General features: G+C 46.1%; 1 protein-coding gene across 2 annotated transcripts in view; it reads left to right on the top strand.

Annotated features, from left to right (window-relative positions):
- WIPI1 (WD repeat domain, phosphoinositide interacting 1) overlaps nucleotides 1-21424 on the top strand; it is a 37073-nt gene that overhangs the window by 9875 nt on the left and 5774 nt on the right. For both annotated transcript variants that reach the window (XR_014544455.1, XM_083598900.1), the window contains exons 4-10: nucleotides 11693-11790; nucleotides 13551-13643; nucleotides 14810-14880; nucleotides 15669-15776; nucleotides 17445-17609; nucleotides 18478-18585; nucleotides 21097-21218. Coding sequence is in view for 1 of the 2 variants with exons in the window: in XM_083598900.1 (XP_083455026.1) it covers nucleotides 11693-11790; nucleotides 13551-13643; nucleotides 14810-14880; nucleotides 15669-15776; nucleotides 17445-17609; nucleotides 18478-18585; nucleotides 21097-21218 (765 nt within the window). In the remaining variant the exon portion in view is untranslated. The remainder of the gene's footprint in view (nucleotides 1-11692; nucleotides 11791-13550; nucleotides 13644-14809; nucleotides 14881-15668; nucleotides 15777-17444; nucleotides 17610-18477; nucleotides 18586-21096; nucleotides 21219-21424) is intronic.

Below are 21424 nucleotides of genomic sequence, written 5' to 3' on the forward strand. Positions count from 1 at the left end.
CAGCAGTAGTAACTGATAACCAGTTTAAATTGGGGCAAAAGGACCTGTGGTTTTCCTTGGGCTGTGATGGTTGCAGGGTTAATAAAAAAACCAAGTACACATTTCTGGGCAATCGTGAAATTATCCTTTCAAGTGAATATGCCCTTCTTTAAGCAGCCAAATGGAGAGTGACACTTCCTTCACTCCTCAGGGATTATGTCGGAAGGTTGTAAGTGAATGCTCAATTGGACTAAAACAGCCCTGGGTCCAGACTGGTGCCTGCCAGTTGATTTAGACTGCAGTTCCCGTCGGTGCTGGAGTTGTAGTCCAGACCTGGGCTGTGATTTTGTTGCAGCATCTGAAGGAGACTCTTGTTTACAGAGTTGCTGTGCATCCGGCTGCTTGGTTGACCTTGGGAAAGGAATATCTTGACAGTGTTCGGTTCTCAGTTGGAGGCATTAGTTAGATTTACATTGATCTAAAAACATCAGGAAAGGGAGCTGGAATGGGTTTAAGCAAACAAAATGTTTAGTTTGGTTTAGTCCACGCAATGGTAAGAAGAGTGAAGTACCTCTGGCGTATGAGGTTAATGGGATTTTTCCTACTCATCTACTTGGGTGTCTTGTTATAGAGGCATGTGACTGTTAAAAAGAAGTGGCAGAGATTGTACATACACTGTGCCAAAAAATAAAAATAAAACCCAATTCCCCCCAATATGTTAATTTCCTGTGAAGAAAATCCAGCTACTGCAATTGGAATAAATGAAAAACAATTTGCATGGCATGCCTTTGCTTACCTTGGAGTATCTTGTTCCACTTTCAATATGAAACTTTTCAAAGAACTTGAATTGTGTGTTTAGCAAGGGGGGGAGCTATGGAGAAGACCTGCGAAAACAGAGGACTGTTGGAGCAAGTGAAAAGTAACCAGAGGTAGAGAAGAAATTGCCTGATACCAGGTCAGGCTAATTGTCCCACAAGACCAGTATTGTCTACTCTGACTGGCAGCCCTGTGGTCTCGGGCAGATGTCTTTCCCATCATCTGATAAGTGTGGAAGCAAAGAGCTCTTGGGGACATTGAAACTAAATTCTAACCAGTGGAAGTCTTGCTGTTGGTTCCTCTTAATGCCACCAATTCCTGTGTAGTTGCTGAGATTTCATTATGCATTCCTCACTCGGTGTGTTTCCCCATACCCTTTCCTCACTCTCTTTGCACTGGGTAACAGAGCAAGAAACTTTGAATACTTAATTTGGGGGACATAATGCTGGTTCACACACTTGCCTAGCCATAGACTACGTGAGACTCCATTCAGAAAAGCCCCCTCCCCTGAGGCAATGTGTAATGCCTGCACAGTGCATATACAGTGGTACCTCAGGTTAAGAACTTAATTCGTTCTTGAGGTCCGTTCTTAACCTGAAACTGTTCTTAACCTGAGGTACCACTTTAGCTAATGAGGCATCCCGCTGCTGCTGCACTGCCGGAGCACGATTTCTGTTCTCATCCTGAAGCAAAGTTCTTAACCTGAAGCACTTTTTCTGGTTTAGCGGAGTCTGTAACCTGAAGCGTCTGTAACCTGAAGCGTCTGTAACCCGAGGTACCACTGTACAGCCATATGGTACATTCCTAATTTGTGCTGTTTCACTTCACCGTTTGTGAAGTCCTGTATGAATTGGACACTGTGTGTAGTGCCACACTGCGTATTGTCTCACACCTATGGTGGTTGGGTGGGTGATGTTTACCTGCTTTTCCAGCATGTACACTGTATTTTCAGCTACCTGGCTGTGTGTGTGAACCAGACCACGGGAAGCTGAGTTTTGCAGGAGATCGCGGCAGTATAACTGACGGCTATCACAATCACTGCTGGCCATTCTGTTTTCTGTTGCGATGGTTGTAGTCATCAACAAGCTCCTGGGCCTTCCAAGGCTTTGCAGCCCTCAGATTGCTGCAAAGCCTTAGAGTTAGGAAATCTGCCCTTTTGCTTCATCGCTTTAAGCAGCAGCCTTAGCCGGAACATTTCTGGAGAGGACTGACTACAATTTGAGCTGCAGCTGACTTTGACAAAAAGCCGCAAGGGAGAGGAAATGGCAACAGCACCGTCTCCTCCCCTCAACCTGCCACCGTGCCTTTTTGTTCCTGCTCATCTGCTTTGCTTTTGGCAGGAAGCAGCTCTCGGGCAAGTTTGGCACTTGATCCCAGTGAATGACAATCTGTTTGACACCTTCCATGTACACAGCACACTTAAAGAACAAAAGAAGACTCTCATGGGAACTAGAATAGAAGATGGGTTATGCCCCTGCATCAAGTGCCAGTAGACTTTTTTTTTTGTATCTTTCCTCTCCCCGCCCCAAAGGAATTCCATGGAGAATAGGTGGTTCTCTTCTGCCCCCCTCAGAATGAAGTTAAAAAGTAAGAACAGCCCTGCTAGATCAAACCAAGCCCGGAGACCCCTTTCCTAGGCTGTCCCTGCCAACTCTTACCCCATCAGTGTGCAGGTGAGGTTGGGATTTTGTGTCCCAGAATAGATCCCTTTGCATTTGCTTCCTATGAACCCCATCTTCCATTTTAATGCCCATTTCCCCAGCTTGGAGGAATCCTTTTTGAGCTCTTTGCTGTTCCTTTTTTTTTTTTTTGCTCCCCTAAATGTGTCATCAGCAAAGTTGACCAACTCACTGCTCACCCCTAAACTCCACATCATTTATGAACAAGTTATAAAGCACTAAAGTTGATTAGGCTGAGGTATAGAGATTGGTCCAAGGTCACTCAGGGGAACATCATGGCTGAGAAGGGATTTGAAGTCCTACTGAAGAAACACGTGAGGAGGGAGTGTGCTTCCCCATTGGGCAGCATTAGTAGAGGAAGATCACGTTCTGGGTAACCCAGAATGAAGATGGTGTGTTTTTTTAGGGCCTTCAAGGACAGCCAGACAAGGTCATTTTGTTGGGCATCTGAGACGAGCTAGTTAAAGTGGTGCCTTCCTCAATGCTTCCAGCCTTGACTCAGTGGGTTTCCCCACTGTTTTAGGGTGGGATTCAGTTGCAAACTGGCAAATTCAGGTTGCATAATTAATTTTGATTTGGTGCTCTTGCACAGCAAGCCTGTGTCTCCAGACTGATTGGACTTCTGGTGATGATGGGGAATTGTGGGATAACAGTTTCTTGATGGAGTGTTGTATAACTTCCCTGTAAGCAAAGGGGAATGAATGTTCAGTGAATAACTGATGTTACTGAACCTCCATGCATACATTGCGCAAACAAATCGGGATGAATGCTCAAGTGAACAGGTCCTCAGGAAGCAGCCAATGATGCGGTTCACATGTAGCCAATAAATGCCTGGTTGGTTCCTTGGGAAGTCACTCTTGGACTCCAGATTGACCTCATTCTGGCTCTTAACAGATGGCCTCTCATGGAGATTAAACCCATTGAAAGCTTTGGATGTGATTATATTTTTAAAATCCTCCGCTACAGCTCCCAAAGGCATAAACATCCACTGGCCTGGGGCTTTGAAACAAGACAGCAGTTCATTTAAGGTTCAAAATTATTGAAAGAAGTTAATTATGCTTTGCCAAAGAGGCTCCAGCATGATCATGTTTGTTTTCATTGCTTTTTTTCTTTTACTGAAGTCTCTAACTAAAATCTATAGGCCTTACTCCCAAATGCCTCTGTATTAGTTGCTGCTGAAAGGCTCTGCAGACGGGGAGACAACTCTATTCCTTTTATCACTGATAGCGTTGTGACATTAAACCCATGGGCTGGCATTGTGGTGGGTTTTTTTAAGCGTTATATAGGTATGGAAGTGTGGTGAAGTTAATTCACATGGGTGGAAGAATTGGAAGAGCAAAAGCGTGGGCTCCCAGAGACGAGATCATGGCTGCTTTGCTACACCCTGGTGTTCTGTTGCTGCACTAACCGAAGCTGTGGTTTGCTTTACGATCTCTTCCAAACCTAGCCTTGTGGTTAAATAATTTTAACAATAATTTAATAATAATTTTATTATTTATTATTTTATTACTTGACTCCCTCTAGACAAATCACAAGCTGTAAACCGTAGGACAAACCTTGGTTCTAGTTTATGGTTTGTTTGGAGAAAGCTAAACCACAAGTCTGGGTTTTGATTACACACTAAGCATAACCGCACTTTTGCTCAGCATAGCACAGCATCAAAAGGATTGGGGCATAAATAGCAAAGTGGCTGCGGTTTCTCCAGGAGCCCACACGTTGGCTTGTTCATGCCAGTCCTTGGTTTGACTTTGTGTTTCTTGCAAACCAGACCTCAATATGAGTTTTAGAAACACAATGAGGAAATTTGTTTACAGGATCTCTAACCTGTTTTTTTGAGAGCCAAGCTGGAGGTTTTGAGATACGTGGAGGTTCACATTTGTTGTCTTTGCTCTGGAGCAAAAAAATGATAAATTCTAAGTTTCCCATCTCTTCCTGTGAGCAACTTTAATGGTGGTAAAGTTGAGTGTTTGATTCTGTTCTGCTTGTGCCCTGTTGACACACTAGCAAGCCAGCTCTGCTCTTGCAAAGAAGGCTCTTCCAGTGGGTCGCTTCCGGATGACCTGCTTAATGAGCATTCAGCCTGATTTGTTTGCAGAGAGATTAGCCAAGGTTGCGTCAAGCAAGTGTTACCCCAGTCTTATCAGCGCATTTTCTCATCACTTCCCTTTTCAGAAAAAGTCCAATATTTTGGGGGAAGCGTGTTTGTTTTTGCCAGAGCTCTAAATCAGCATACATGGTGCAGCCTGAATCTGTGGAGATGTGATTGAATTCCACCCCCAAATAATGACCACCTGGAAGAATCTCCATGCCTTGTTGTTAGGACTTCTTTAGTTTCCTCTAACTGCACACTTGATAAGAGCACTCTCTGGCAGTGTAGCTACTCTTTCTTGTTCTGTACAAGGCTCCATATGACAAATAATTTGCTTTCAAGCCTCCCACTAATGCCCTTTTCCAGTTTGCTGCTCCTAGGCCAACTGGGTTCAGTCCTGAAGCCTGTATCTCCCAGACTTTGGGGGCAGAATTGCAATCAGTATCTTCTGATATCCTGCTGTTACATGTTTGGCTGCTGCTTATAGAGGGGAGAACATTCTGTGTTTGTCCAAGTACATCCTTGCCACTCACACATGGGGACAGGACCACTGTGACATTTATAAACATTGGCGAGGGCAGGTTTGCCAATAGACCTGAAGCTCTGTTCCAGGAAGGTAAAGAATTGTGTTCTCTTTTTTTTTTAGTGGAGAAATTGTGTGGTGCTGGACTAAACAGATCCATTTGGAAAGCCCCCCAGAGTAGTTTTAAGACAGTGTCTTTAGTGAGGAAGGACCATGGTTCAGTGGTAGTATATCTGCTTTGCATGCAGGAAGTTCCGGGTTCAATCCTCAGCATCTCCAGATAGGACTGGGGAAAAGTTCCTGTCTGAAACCCCGGAAAGCTTCTGCCAGTCCGTATAGACAATACTGTGTGACATGATACAAGGCAGTTTCCTATGTTCCTGTGTTCTATTAATCCCCCCGCTTTTGTCTACACAAAGTACAGCCCCTCCTCTGAGATCTCATGTACAGCAGGTCCTTTGTCTTAAACTGGGCTTGTTTTGCCTGGTGCAAAATCCCGCCACCCCCCATTAGCGGCTAGTGTGCAGAGATGACACCAGAATAGGCAGAGGGAGGCAACTGACTATGACCCTCAAACTTTCAAGTTAATTTAGGTTAGGGATGCACAAATACAGAATTCATGTTCAGGGTTTGTTGGCCTTTCAGGTGCTCATGGCCTGGCCAGGTGGAGGAGATGGGCAGGTTGGGGGGGCATTCTTTCTTTAGCATTTGGGGTGCAAGCTCATGGCCTCTTTAGGGCTGCACATGCAGTTGATGCTCCCTCTCTAGAACAGAACATCTGGCTTAGCCCTGGTTTGGGAGAAGGATGCTCAAATGAACTCGTCTCTCCTGTACTTATTCTGCACCTTTGAAATATTTTGCAAGGAAAGTCTGAAGTATTTTGTTTGTGCCTCTTGTGGAAACTAGTTCTTAGGACATCCTAGGAATAATAAAGAGGGCAGGCATTCAGCTTTCTTTTTTGCAGCCTTGCACTTAGTGCCTTCACGAAGTCAGCTCTGTAGACCTGAGCACTTTCCCAGGCCCTTCACAGCTTGTTGTCCTGCTTGGCTGTCCCGAACAAAACCTCTAGCTGGGCCTGCTGACTAACAGCGCTGCTGACTGAGTTTGTTTAACTTCGGAATTCTCTCGATCCTCAGTCATCTCCAAAGGGCTTCAGGAAATAGGCTCTGCTGAATGTTCTTTCTACAGACCACAAGCCCAGAGACTTCCTTTTCAATATTTTTCCTGGCAGTTGTCTGGCTTGCATGCTACATAAGCCAGTTTCTTTGTGATGTGGCGCATCCAGCTCCCTTTAAATGCAAGCCTTGCAAATGTGGCACTTATCTCAGATGTTCCTTGTTTGATGTTGGAATTGTTCTTCGTGATCTTAGTCATATATACCGATCGATGCACCCATGACTCCTTAAGCTGCTGCAGTAGTATAGCTGGAGAGGGATAGCGTACCTAGTGTTATCTACTCCCTGGAAACCTCTAGATTGGATTACTGCAGTGTGTTGTATGTGGGGCTGCCCTTGAAAACTTGTTTGGAAAATGCAACCCATGCAGAATTCTCACACTACACTGTTGCATATAGCACCAATTTTGGCACAGCTGCACTGGCTACCAGTTAGTTTCTGGGATACAGTCATACCATACCTCATGTTACGTTTGCTTCATGTTACGTTTTTTCAGGTTGCTTCCCGCGGCGACCTGGAAGTACCGGAAAGGGTTACTTCTGGGTTTCGCTTCTCGCGCATGCGCAGTAGCGCTAAATTGCACTTCGCGCATGCGCAGTAACACCAAATCACGTGGCACACCTGCGCAGATACGGTGCTTCAGGTTGCGGGCTTTTCATGTTGCGAACGGGCCTCCAGAACGGATCCCGTTCGCAACCAGAGGTACCACTGTAAATTTAAAGTGCTGGTTTGGAACCTAGGAAGCCTATCATGACTCAGGACCCCAATACCTGTCTCTTTCTACGTGAACCAACCCAGACCCTGCATTTGTCATCGGAGGCTCTTCTCCATGTGCCCCTGCAAGGGAGGAGTGGAGGGTGGCGGTTTGAGACCAGGCCTTTTGCATGGTGCTGCCCATTTGCCAAACACTGTCCCCCAGGAGACACACCTGGCATTGTCTGCTTTTAAGTGCCAGACAAAAACTTTTTTTGGAGAGTAATTAGGTGAGTTTTGAGCTTTTTTGTGTGTGCTCCCCGTTTTAGTGTGTGTGGGGGGGGGTTGGATTTGTATTTTTTCATCCATATTTATGGACAAGTGTTTCAGGTTCTTCTTTTACAGTGGTATCTCAGGTTACAGACTCTTCAGGTTACAGACTCCGCTAACCCAGAAATAGTACCTTGGGTTAAGAACTTTGCTTCAGGATGAGAACAGAAATCGTGCTCCGGTGGTGTGGCAGCAGCAGGAGGGCCCATTAGCTAAAGTGGTACCTCAGGTTAAGAACAGTTTCAGGTTAAGAACGGACCTCCGGAACGAATTAAGTACTTAACCCGAGGTACCACTGTACTCTTGTTCCTCTGTTTGGTTTTAATGTTTCTCATTTCTCTTCTTGCATTTAATGCTGCTTTGAGATAACTTGGTGTAAAACGCTGCAGGTAAACAGGGTGAAATTCAGCGTTGTGTTCTTCCAGTTGTTTAATCCGCACACATATTCTAGCTTACCAGACGTAAGGAGAATGCCTCTCCTTCTCTGTGTACTGTTCTGGGGCTTCGTCTGAGCCAGTTTCGGTGGGAAGAGATTGGGGGTGGGGGTGAGAGAAAGCTCCATTATACAAGTGGAAGTCCTTGTGCTGGCCTCCCTCTGACAGGGCTGGTTAGATGAATCCCACCCATAATAAATCATACATATATGTCTGATTCAGCTGTTACCCTTCTGCTTGCTATTTCTCTGGGGAAAACATGGCAACTCTGAGTCATTATAAATGTCAGGTAGCAGCTCGGCTGCTCAATGATGCCTCCATTCCCTACTCTGACGAAACTCAAAATCAGGGCGGGTTAACCTTTGGCCCTCCAGATGTTTTCGGACCACAGCTTCCATCATTCCTGATCATTGGCCATGCAGCCTGGGGCATGATGGGAGTTGGAGTCTGAAAGGCCCCGGGTTCCCAGTCCCTCTTCAAGACAGTTGGAATTTGTGATTTCCTCCTTCGCCATTTCTTTTCTGCCTTGCATTCTTTTTCTTTCTATTTTTGCAGCAGAAGAGAATCAGGTGGCCGGTGGATGACAAGGGCCAGATAAATATCGCTGTTAGGAGATGCTGCCAGAGCTCTTGGTCATGATGTCAGACAATAGCTGGGCCGAGCAGAGGCTTTGCTGCTCTTGGGGTCTTGCCAAGGCAGCATAGCCTGGCACCAGTGTTCATCTGAAAAACACACATGGTCCTATTTCCTGTCCAAGAGTTGTACACACCATCTCTTTGGGATGCCTTCAGCCTTTTTAATAACTCTGAAAAGGCCATCAAAGGAGGTTCCTGGCGTTTCTTGTATGTACCTGCTTACAGATCGTCTCTTCTTGTTGCTGTGATATGTCAACAGTGGCTGCAGCAGGCTTAATAAGGGGCTTCTTGGACCCAGTGATTCTCAGTGTTTTCGTTACCACATAGAATCCTATTTTGGCATTGAGCTGTTTTGAATTAATAGATAATATTAGACTTCACATAAAATTCATTTAAAAAAAGGAGTATTGTTCTTTGAAATGGAGAGCTGGTGGTAAGCCTGCTCATGTCTCCTGATCTTTCCTTTGTTATTCCCAAAGTTTTTAGAGCACTTCAAAATCTCTGTGATGGAACAAGCAGTACATAAAGTCATTTGGGCCTTGTTCTCACTGAGGTGTTAAATTGCACGTGGCCTGTACCATTGACTGCAAGATGAACTGTTTAATAACAATAATAATGAGAACAACCATTTTATTTATAGGCCACCCATCTGACTGGGTTGCCCCAGCCACTCTGGGAGGCTCTCAGCAAAATATTAAAAACACAAGAAAGCACCAACCTTTAGAAACTTCCCTGAACAGGGCTGCTTTCAGATGTCTTCTGAAAGTCAAATGGTTGTTTATCTGCTCTCTGTGGGGAGGAAAAGAGACTCCTAAGAATAGCCAGCCTGAAGGACTACTCCCAGACACCCTAGTTAGTTAGATCTGTCTGCTGGGAAATTATTTTCTGTGATAGATCTTTCTATCCTGTGACACACACACACATAATACAGTTTGAAGTGGGACATTCATTCCAGATGTGGGCTTATTCACTTGAATGAGAGCCCGGCCTTTTGTCACATGCCCTTTCTGAGGGGCTGCCCTTTCCGAATATCATGACATGGTGCCTGCCAAGGGGAGGAAGCGGGCTGTGCCACAAGAAAGAGGGCCAGTATTCCAAGGGGTCGCTTTCCTGACTTCCAGCTTTACATGTTGAGTTCACTCGAGGACTCCAGGAAGCAGTGTCTGTGGGCTTTTTCTCTCATCATTGTAGAGGAAATGTTTCATGCTGCGTATGCTTCTTTCTGCCCTTCTCTGAACCCATGCTTTCCCAAAGTGGAATCCCTGGCACCGCCATGGTGTGTGTGTTTGTGTCTCTGGTTTGGGATCCCTTCCCATTCCTTACAGGCATTTAAGACTGCAACTCTGTGCTGTTGGTTTTCCTCTACCAGCATAAAGTGGTTTGGATGAAAGAAAATCAGGGTTGCCAGTGCACATGCATGTGTCTGCAGAGGGTGCATTTCCTGGTACCCACAGTCACCTCCCCCTACTAAAAGAAGCATTCTATTGCAATCTGTTGAATAGGTGTGTGTGTGTGTGATGGCCGCAACAGTTGATCAACCAATTTATGAAGGCACATTTGTCAGCCACTGAAGTATAATGTCTCCAGCTGGCCATTAGTGGTCAGTTTGTCTCCCCCTCTGGTTTTTCAGGGAGGGAAACCCCCGGGGGAACTTTTGAAAAGGGACTTGCATTGTGTCATCCCTAATCTGAACCCATTTTGGGCGGAAGAGAGCCAGTTTGTTTGTTTGCAACCTTTTCCAAAAATGAAAAATGACTAGGCAGATTTAAAAAATGTAGTGAAGATGCAATGATGATAGGGAAAGACATTTTCTCTTCTTCTTTACAAGAAAATGGCAGCCCCTTGGAAAAGCTTGCTGGGGGATGGCCAGGGCTGTACAGTGGTACCTTGGGTTAAGAACTTAATTCGTTCTGGAGGTCCGTTCTTAACCTGAAACTGTTCTTAACCTGAAGCACTACTTTAGCTAATGGGGCATCCCGCTGCCGCCACGCCACCGGCGCACGATTTCTGTTCTCATCCTGAAGCAAAGTTCTTAACCTGAGGTACTATTTCTGGGTTAGCGGATTCTGTAACCTGAAGCGTCTGTAACCCGAGGTACCACTGTATAGAGAAGTGTCTGCCTGTCATCTCTAATGATGGGGGAGGTTTAGCATTGCTAGCCTCCATTCAGAAATCTGTGGAGGCAGGGGCAATAATGGCAAGGCTGTTCTCACTGTGTGTTAGTGGCAAGTTCTCCATGTCATTCCAGGTGCATGCAAGATGCTTAGAAGCGGCTGCCTTAGGGGTCTTGGTTATCTGTTTCCACCTGCAAGAGTCAAAGGAAAACCACTTGCGTCTTCCCTGCACAGCAACAAATGCTCTCCCTGTCCTCGACATCCAAAGGAACTCATTGTTTTCCCATTTTGCACACCACACCATGAAAACCGCCCTTGCCAACAGCTTTCTGAAGGATTCCGGGGCTATGTCTCTGGTGATCTCCAAAACAGAAAGGCTGCGCCGTTTTTAAGGGCATAATATGAAGCAAGGGGCTGGTTTGTGTTTTAAAAAAAAAAGACAGGGAGCGATTGAGAATGGGCTATTTTATTGACAAAATATTCTTTTTGTATTGTGCATGGAGCTGTGCCCTCGCTTGCCTGCAGGTGTCGCCAGAGTCAGAGAGATTTCCTGTTGCAGGTGAGGAGTCACCTCAGCCTGCATCTAGAACAGGGGTCAGCAAACTTTTTCAGCAGGGGGCCGGTCCACTGTCCCTCAGACCTTGTGGGGGGCCAGACTATATTTTGAAAAAAAATATATGAACGAATTCCTATGCCCCACAAATAACCCAGCGATACATTTTAAAGAAAAGCACACATTTTACCCATCTAAAAACACGCTGATTCCCAGACCGTCTGCGGGCCAGATCCGGCCCTTGGGCCTTAGTTTGCCTACCCATGTTCTAGGCCATGGGTAGGCAAACTAAGGCCCGGGGGCCGGATCTGGCCCAATCGCCTTCTAAATCCGGCCCGCGGGCGGTCCGGTAATCAGCATGTTTTTACATGAGTAGAATGTGTCCTTTTATTTAAAATGCACCTCTGGGTTATTTGTGAGGCATAGGAATTTGTTCATTTTTTTCTTCTTCAAAATATAATCCGCCCCCCCCCCCCGGTCTGAGGGACAGTAGACAGGCCCCCTGCTGAAAAAGTTTGCTGACCCCTGATCTAGAAGTGCCAGCAATGGAACCAGTTGCATTTTTCCCTGCAGGAAGCTCTCTCCTTCTGCCGCTGTCCATAAAACACCCTGCCCATACCATGAGCTCAGCATCTCTGCCTGACAATGCAATTTGTTTCCCTCCACCTCTAGGTTTGTGTGCACTTTCTATTAACCATTCCAATTCCTACTTGGCATACCCCGGCAGCACGACCGTCGGCGAGATTGTGCTGTACGACGGAAATAATTTGGTAGGTAGAAAGGAATCTCGCAGTCTGAGCTCTGGGGGCCCATATTCTCTGGAACTGTTTCACTTCAACAGGCCCTAAATATTCTTTTAAATCAGGCTCCTGGAGCATGGGAAACCTACCTTATACCAAGTCAGACCAAGGGTTTGTGTAGCTCAGGCTTGTCTGCAATAGCTGGCAGTGTCTTCCCTTTTTTGCCATTTTTTTCCTTTTCAGTTTAAATTAACATCAAATTAATTCAGATTTAAAAGTTGACTTCCTGTCCCACCCTTATTTGCCGCTCAATGTTACAAGTATTTCCAAATTGCATTTTAAAAAACCGTATGTTTTTATTTTGAAATTCATTTGTAATTTTCACTTTTACAAATTTTTCAAATTCACCAAAAAAACTGCATTAATCATTGACTTCCCCTCCCCCTTTTCATGGTTTGTTCTAGTTATCCTCTGCTGCTGCGTATTCTAGTTACTCCGTATTATTTCTTTCCCATTTTATCTCAGCTTAATTTATACTGCTAGATTTACTCTAATCCTGCTAACGTTTTAATTTGTTTACAGTGATTCTTCAAATATTCTACAAACAGTTTCCAGTCTTCCTTAAATTCTCTTTCTTCCTGATCTCTTCTTCTGCTGATTAGGCTTGCCGTTTCTACATATTCCATCAATTTTGTATGCCATTCCTTCTTCTTTGGTATCCTTCCCTCCCTCCATTTAAAAAATCTAACATATTGTAGCATTTTCCCCCTCCTCTTCATTTCCCCGTGGCTGCTCTTTTTCACTTCCTGCTAGACCTTTACTTAACTACAGCATACTCCCAAATACCAATAAGAGTTACTCTTCACTTTGTCAGCCCTCATAAATCCTTAGTTATCAATCAATAATTGCCCACTGTTTTTCATGTACAAACGTCTGACTGGTTCCAAGGCAGTGCCTTCGTAGCATTTCAGATGGGGCCCTCGGCCAGCTTTTCTTGGTGATTCTGGTGGTTGAACAATGCCTGTGGTTGAACCTGTGACCTTCTGCATGCAGAGTAGATGTTCTGGTACTGAGCTCATCAGAGCTGCATGTATGTGCATAATTGAAGTAAAAATAAAACAAGGGAGACTGAAGTCTCGGAGGGCGCTGCCAGACTGATGCCATTCTCAGGTGGGGTTGAGTCTCATCCCAGCAAATCCAGGTCACACAGCTGTAGTCGACTGGGAGTTCTTGCGCAACGAACCCACTTCCGCCAAAGTCTGGACTTTTTGCAGTAAGGAAAGTGATGGGGAGATAGGTGTGACGCTTGCTTTGATGCAACGCCATCTGACCTCCATGCAAACACATACGGATGAAAGCTCAACAAGCAGCTTGTCAGGGAGAACCCTGATTCTCTGTGCCTTGACTATTCAAGTGCTATCATTGGGGGCATTCTGCGCCCTTAGCCAATGAAGCCTTAATTTTGCCATAGCTAAGGAAGGAGCATGGAGCTGATGCTCATTGGGTAACCTTCCGTCAATCACCGGCTCTTAGGCTAGCCTACCTCACAGGGCTGTTGTAGGGATGAATTGAGGAGGGGGAGAACCAAATAGGCAACATTGAGCTCCTTGGGAGGGAAGATGGGGATATAAATGCAATAAATTATGCAATTAATGCAATTAATAAAATACTTTTGCTTACAACACTACTAATCTGTCTACACATTTTTGAAGAAAAACTGGAAATCCTACCCTTCTCCCAGGCCTTTTTTTTTTGGCTCACACTTAAACTGTTTACCTTCCCATTAACAGAGAGACGTCTGTTCAATTTCTGCCCACGATGGGCCCCTCGCTGCCCTGGCCTTCAACTCCACAGGGTCAAAACTAGCAAGTGCTTCTGAAAAGGTAAGTGAGCAAAATGTCTACCACTGGGGAGAATTACAATTGGCACTTGTGTTTTCCCTGAGGAGCAAAAACGAGTGTTGTGTTTACCATTTGAATCCTTTGGCAAATTAGTTACTCACCCTAGGCAAAAGTTTCTGGTATTTCACTTAGGGTTTTTTTTCCTCTTCCATTTTAAGCTTATGCCCGCTTGCCTTGTCGTCAGCACAGAGAAATGTATTCAAAAGTTTGCATGTTTTATAAGTCCGTTTTGAGGAGGAGCCATTGGCGTTAAAATACTAATTTAAAGAGAAAGCTGGCAAAGGAGTAACCATCTTGCATGTGGCTACATGTACCAGAAGAACTGGCATTGAGTACTGTTCCTAGAAACTGCTGCAGACTAAGCCTGCTTGCTTTCAAGTAAGTTCCACTGAAATCAGTGGGGCTTGCTTCTAGGTCATAATTGAGGTGTAAGCCCCAAAATTTAAGCAAACTTGTAAAATAATCCAAAGTATGTTTACTCGGATGTAAATCCTGCTGAGGTCAGTGGTGCTTGCTGCTAAGTCATTTGTGCTTAGAACTTCAGCCTTAGTTGTAAGTTCCAATGAAAGTGGCTTCTATGTAGTCTTTCTTAGGATCACAGTACCTATCCTAATACTGTTTGTGAGTGCTAGGTAAAGGTAAAGGGATCCCTGACCATTAGGTCCAGTCGTGACCGACTCTGGGGTTGCGGCGCTCATCTCGCTTTATTGGCCGAGGGAGCCGGCGTACAGCTTCCGGGTCATGTGGCCAGCATGACTAAGCCGCTTCTGGCGAACCAGAGCAGCACACGGAAATGCCGTTTACCTTCCCGCTGGAGTGGTACCTATTTATCTACTTGCACTTTGACGTGCTTTCGAACTGCTAGGTTGGCAGGAGCAGGGACCGAGCAACGGGAGCTCACCCCGTCGCGGGGATTTGAACCGCCGACCTTCTGATCGGCAAGTCCTAGGCTCTGTGGTTTAACCCACAGCGCCACTCGCGTCCCTTGTTTGTGAGTGCTAGGAAATACTTAATTTATTCTCGTGTGTGTGTGTGTACATGTACCAAATGTCCATGCCGGAATAACTGTAGCATCTCTTCCGTGAAGGCAGCTGGTCCTTGCAACCTGATGGCTATGTGACTTTCATGCCTTACCTGTTTTCCTTCAGGGGACCGTCATTCGGGTGTTTTCCATCCCTGAGGGGCAAAAGGTCTATGAATTCAGAAGAGGAATGAAGAGGTCAGTGCTACACTCATCAGTGGCTCTTTTTCTTCTTCTTTTTTGACCCCATATGAAATGCACGTCCTGCTACCTAGGAGGGTCCTTACCTAGGAAATGTTTCGGGAACACTCTCCAAAACACATGGGAGGGCCTGCTGCTTTTCCTTGCTTTCACAGCCATTGAACGCAACACACTTGAGAAACAGTATGATTGGTGTGGGAGTTTCTGGTATCACGCCTGGCTGGTCCAGTACCATTGAGGTTTTCACTGGTACACAGCGAGTGCCTTCATTGGGCGTAACTGTGGGAAAATCGCTGCTTAGGGACGCAAGTACAGGAGAGGTATAAAATAGGGTGAAGAACTTTAGGGATCTTTTTCCCCCACTGTGCTTTTTAAAACACCGGTCCATTCTTGCAAGGTGTGCCGATGGTCAGAGGCTATTTGAAAACCTAGTACAGGAGCCAGAATAATACGCAGTATTATCCCCATGTAGCAGGTTTGCAGGGGCTGAGGCATTGTGGCTTACAGTAAATGAATTAATGGCTGAGCTGAGATTTTGAAATGAGGGCTACAGCCCATTCTCTTTTCCAGTGCTACACCACATTCACTCATTGTTGGATCCCTAGCTGTAGGACACACAGACCAGCAGCAGGATATGATTTGATCATATCACGTTCATTTCCACCACTACCTCCACCCTGCAGATCTCTCAGATCTGCTTATTTTGGCCACGGCCTAGCACGGCCTGACCTCCTTTTTGTTTTTGTGTCAGCTGCAGCAATCCTCTTTCCTTCCCTTGGGCTTAGGTACGTGAACATCAGCTCCCTGGTGTTCAGTATGGACTCGCAATTCTTGTGTGCGTCAAGCAACACCGAGACCGTTCACATCTTTAAGCTGGAACATCTCACAGACAGGTGGGTATCCAAACAGTGCCGCGTGGGCTGTGGGGAGTCTTAGCTGCAGTGAGATTCAGCCCTGGCCCAGCAAAGCTATGGGAAGAATGGGAAAACGTGGCTCATGCATATCCAAGCCATCACTGTCAGTTGGCCCCAGGGTATGCGATTTCAGCACATACTTGTCATTTCCATCAAGTTACTGGTTGTTGTCTTTCTTTTTTTAAATGGGCCCATGTTGTTTAGACAAAGTTGTGATGCCACACAGTGGGATGAACCTGTGGCTGAGAAATGGGATTGTTAGGACAGGAGACAGGAATCAAGAGCATGCCTTGATTGTTGTGGCAGCACTCCAGGAGCCAGGAAGAGCAGAACTGAAGGAGCCTGGGACCAGAATTGAGGGTGAAGGTGGATCTGGGGTGTGCTAGACCCAGGAAACTGCTCGAGCATCCAGCCCAAGGTCCAGCTTCCAGGCCACAATATTTATTCCAGACATTTGTTGGAGAGAGGCAATGTCGTTGCAGCTCTGTGACCAGCACAAGTCTGCAAAGGGCTTGCGCCTGTTTCTGCCTTCAGTTGTTTCTGGGCCAAGTGTCTGCAAAACCAGTAACTTCAGTTCAAGAATTGCTGTTTGTAGCAGGGGCAGCTATCTTTGGCTGTATATGGACATTGTGCATCACCCAATGGTAGCCTGGGTGCAGTTTTGGTATCTGTGAAAAAGATAGCTGCCATCTTTGTCTCTGGATAACTTCAAGTCTGTTTTGAAGCAATGACTATTAAAGTAGCCATCCACAGTGCTGGTGTCCTCCACACATTTTGAACTACAGCTCCCATAATTCCTGACCATTGGCCATGCTGACTGAGGCTGATGGGAATGGAGTGCAAGGTCATCAGAGGGCGCTAGGTTGGGGGAGGCTAGGCCAAAGATTACTAGGGAGGAAAACTGGAATTGGCTTGGGTGGAACTGAGCCTCTTTAACATAATGCACATTATCCAGGATAAATGTTGAAAATAGATAATGTACGCAGAAGCCCTGAGAAATGATCGGCTGTCACTGATAACTGCTTCCCGTGGTAGATTTAAAGTTGGAACACAACCCTTTGCTTAGCACAGACTTGTTTTTAGCTATTCATTAGTGTTTGGGTAAGAAGGTACATTCATAATGGCTTTCTGTGAAATGGGGTTTAATTGTACAGGCTGTATCTTAACAGATCACTGCATTCACTTCCCAGCATAGGAGTGTTTTGCCCAGTTATCATTGGGACACACAGTGGCTTATAGCATTGTTGCCTAAATATACTCGTTCTTGTTGGAGCAGGCAAGTTAGCTCAAGCAAGCACAGCTGTGCCGGCATTATATATGACGAAACTTCACACAAAGTTGGACAGCTGATACAATTTTAACTTGCATGTAGATTTCAGGTTTGACTTTATTGGCAATTATATCGTGCCACGTTGCACTTTAATAAGTTGTAGATTCGTGTATGCCCCAAGGTTCTTATACTCTTAAAATGCTGACACTGAGGGAAACTCCCAAGGGGGAAAAGAAGAATTAGCAAAGGATGAATAGGAGCCAGGGAAGTTGCATGTATGTAGCCTTGAGGGGTTTAGGACCACACTATTGCATTGATGCTGCCTGGTCTAGATACTAGACTAAGAATCTCAGTGCCTGCTGCTTTGTTTCTCTTAGCCGGCCGGAAGAACCCCCGTCCTGGAGCGGCTACATGGGCAAGATGTTCATGGCCGCCACCAACTACCTCCCTTCTCAAGTGTCAGGCATGATGAGCCAGGACCGGGCCTTTGCCACTGTGCGCTTGAACTTCTCCGGACAAAGGAACATCTGTGTGCTCTCCACGTACGTAAGCTGTGGCTATAGCAACCGAGCAGCAGCTCCTTCTGTGTATATATACATAGGCATCTCTCAGAGCAGCATATATATATGCGCGCATGCACACACACACCCTGAGTTGAGGCAAGCTGGAAGTTTGTTAGAAATGTATTGACTGCGTGGCAAGATGCGACGTGTGGAAATGTTCTGTATCTTGCTTCTTCTGCACTGGACCACTGCCATCTGCATCTGCTCCAGGGAAGCTGCTGGGTGCACAATACAGGCAGTTCTGAATTTTAATCTGTTTTGTGCCCCAGGTCTGAAAGGGAGTAGATTGCAATGGTCTCTTTAGGGGCTTTCTGCCTACCAGAAGATAGGCTGAGGATGTCTTTGGCCCAGGAGTAGTAAATATGATGTTCTATGGACTACAACTCCCATTAGTCCTGACGGTTGGCCATGCTGGCTGGGGCTGATTGGACTTGTAGAGCATCACGTTGACTACCTCTGCTTGGCAGGAATCGGATTGATGGAAGGAATTATTATTTTTTGCCCTTTTCCAAGTTGTGAAGGCTCACAGTGGTGGTGGTGGTGGTGGTGCTCATAGTGACTGAATTTGGGAAGGTCTCGTGTAGGAGAAGGCATCTCCACTGATGTGTTAAGCAGAACAAGGCATCTGTACATTTGTACCATCAGGGTGTGGTGTGTGTGTATCCATTTTTCCTCTGCTTAATGAGAAAATAGAGTAATTGCACAAGAGGAGAACTTACTCATCCAGGAACAGGTAAAATTCACACCTAAATGCCACCTGATGTCCTGGCCAGCCTAGGGCAGGCAAATGGATGGAGAGACCTTTTGTGAGTTCCTTTCAACTCTCCTCTTGCACATTTCTTGTTAGAATCCAGAAGTTGCCTCGGCTCTTGGTTACGACGTCCGACGGACACCTTTACCTCTACAACCTGGACCCTCAAGATGGAGGAGAGTGTGTTCTAATCAAGAAACACAGGTAAATGATACAGCTGAGCTGTTTGAGCACTGCAAGGGGAAATGTCTGGAGGTGGTTTAGCGTATACAAAGGGAAGCCACAGGCTATAATAAAATCATGCCCTGTAGTGCTTTAATTCGTTGGTGGTTAAAATTATATGCATGACTTCCTGAACTATGTGAGGTATTCCAAAGCTGCCCCACCTTCTAGCAGAAATCGCAAATGTCTCCTGATTGATTAATCAGGGCAGGCACCCGCACTCTGGCTGTATATACTAGTTTTCTGTAGGTAGGCGTCTTCTCCCCCCACCCCCGCCGCCAAGGGGAGCATCTCACAAAATTACACCAGATGGACAAGGACCTCTTGGGTGAAAACCATCAGACGGTTTGGCCTGAAGCACAAAATCTGAAGGCCATTTTATCTCAGAAAGACAGAATTGTCTGCACATAAAAGCCCCAACCAGATTGTGCAGACCTGGGGAGTAGGATGAATCAACAAGGATGCATGTCACATGTGGAATTGATGTAGCAAAACAGATATGTGAGAAGAACTAAGCTCCCTTGTTGGAAGGGAAGAGTAATAATGCAACACTTCAAAGGTTCTTGGAGGCAAGCAGACACATAACTGGAGGGAGGTTTGCTCTGTGGCAAAGAGATGGAAGTCCTTATGGCAGTGGTAGCCAACCTGGTGCCCTCCGGCAGCTGTTGGACTTCAGCTCCCATCAGCCCCACCAGCCTGCTGGGAAAATGGGAGTTGTAGTCCAACAGCATTTGAGGATGAATGCATTGGCTGCCTCTGCCATATGGTTTTCCCAAAAGGATGAGGTGATGCATGAGCAGCCTCTGATTGCTTTTTAGAGAACTGTTTCAGGTGTTGTGGGTTGTTTTTGTACATTACTGTGGTACTTGATGTTATGCAGTTTATAGATATTCCGGAAAGATAAGATTTGGAGGGCAAGTAACACAGCCCGAGTCACTGAGCCACAAGGGAACGTGTAGGTTTTATTCCTAGTTTGAGGTGCTTATATTTGCACTGGAAATAGCTAAAGATGACAGTGAAGGTGTTTCCCTCGTCAGGGTGTAGATAATGCCAGGCCTTTGTAGTTGGATCTAAACACCCACCTAGGTATTAATTTGGCTGTCAGCTTTTGAAGTGCTATTCAGCTCACACACCAGCATGCTTCAGATGCAGAGGCTGTGACTAAAAGGCCCGCTACCCTGGGCCGCCCATCTCATTCAGGCATCGCCAGCACTCTTGTGTCTTGGCCTGGAGCCTGTGTGTGTTCTGGTCACCCATAAAACTTAGGTCACCTCAAGTGAGGGTTTTTTTCTTGGGTGTTGCCTGTGGCTCAGAATCATGGCTGTGTCCTCCTCCTCATCTGGACAGCTGCAGTGGAATTTCTCTACAAGCCCATCCTTGCCGACTAGCGTAAGAAGCAGAATGACTGCCCGTCTCTTTGCAAAGAGAGAAGTGAGCACTTGTATGTAGCCTGGTGGAGTGTAACGTCTGTGCGTGCTACTGCCCAGCCCTTTGGGCTGGCAAGGGCAAGAGGACTGGGTGGCACCAGGGACTTGCAGGAGGTGCCCACAAGCAGCTGGTGGTGGGGTGGGGGGCTTGCTTGCAACTGGTCTATTCTGTGAATGAAAATCTGCAATGAGCGGGTGAACCCAGTAGCAGAGGGCCGCCATGAACTTCTGTGGTGGAGTACGATTACTGCCATAAGGGATACGCTTTAATATGATAGTTGTTGTTGTTTAAATAGGGGTATCGCTTAATGTCTAAAGAACTGTCAGAGATACTATACTTCTGAATGCCAGTTGCTGGAAATTGCGCTCAGATCCTGCTTGTTGGCCACTGTGAGAGCAGGCTACTGGACTAGGTGGGCTGCTTATGTTAAATGAGAGCCCTGCCGTCTTTTCTGTAAGGGGGAAGTGTGGGACGACACTGTGGTTGCTCGGTGGTGATGGAAAGGCAATCGGGCTTGCTTTGAGGTCCTGCATAACTGTGTTGCATGCATATGGGTATGCATATGTATGTCTACAAATTTGGATAAGTGGCTTGAGCAAAGATGGGGAAAAGGAGACGGATAGTTGAAAGGGCGGTGGTGCAAGATTAGGATAACAGTGCACGGGAGACTATTTCCCTTACCTGCTGCGCTACTGAAGAAAAGGGGTCTGAAGGATCTGGTGTGGTCTGAGGTCCCTTTCCCCACCTCCACAGCAACATTACACCTGCGTCCCAGCACTCTCCTCCCTTTCTTCCAAATGCCAACGTAGTCCTTTTTGGAGAGGTTGTGCTGCCTACATCTGCATAGAGGTTTTGCCGTTGTGCATTTGTGTTGGGAAACCAATGCAACATATGGGTCAGAGATGGATGAGACCACGGCACAAGACACACATGCACCAGCCGTCCAGCTTATACTTTGCTACCCATCACAGTGAAATATGGACATGCATTGTTGATGTTACTGGGTAGCTTGGGAGGTAGTAACTAATTTTATTCTCTTTTTTCCCTGCCTCAACATACAATCAGCTTGCTTGACCTGGGAAAGGCAGAAGAGAACAAAGAAAACGATCTCCGCCCCCCAGTACCTCAGACTTATGCTGCAACGGTAGCCCGGCAGAGTTCGGTGCCTTCACCTTCGATGGTGCCAGGTGAGTGTCAGGTTGTCATTCAAGATCTTCAGGCTCTTGGTTTAGCCAGACCAGAACTGTTCATGGCTAAGTATCCCCAGATAATGACGTATCTATACATCCCCCTTGATGTTCTTAGGAAAACAAGGTTCTTTTTCTTATCTGTCACCTCTTCAGATGCCCTGTACCTGGGAGAAGGGGTCTGGCCATAGGCAGAAGGCCAGGTG

The sequence above is a fragment of the Podarcis filfolensis genome (genome assembly GCF_964270895.1).
Source record: "Podarcis filfolensis genome assembly, chromosome: 2".
In the NCBI taxonomy this organism is placed as follows: Eukaryota; Metazoa; Chordata; class Lepidosauria; order Squamata; family Lacertidae; genus Podarcis; species Podarcis filfolensis.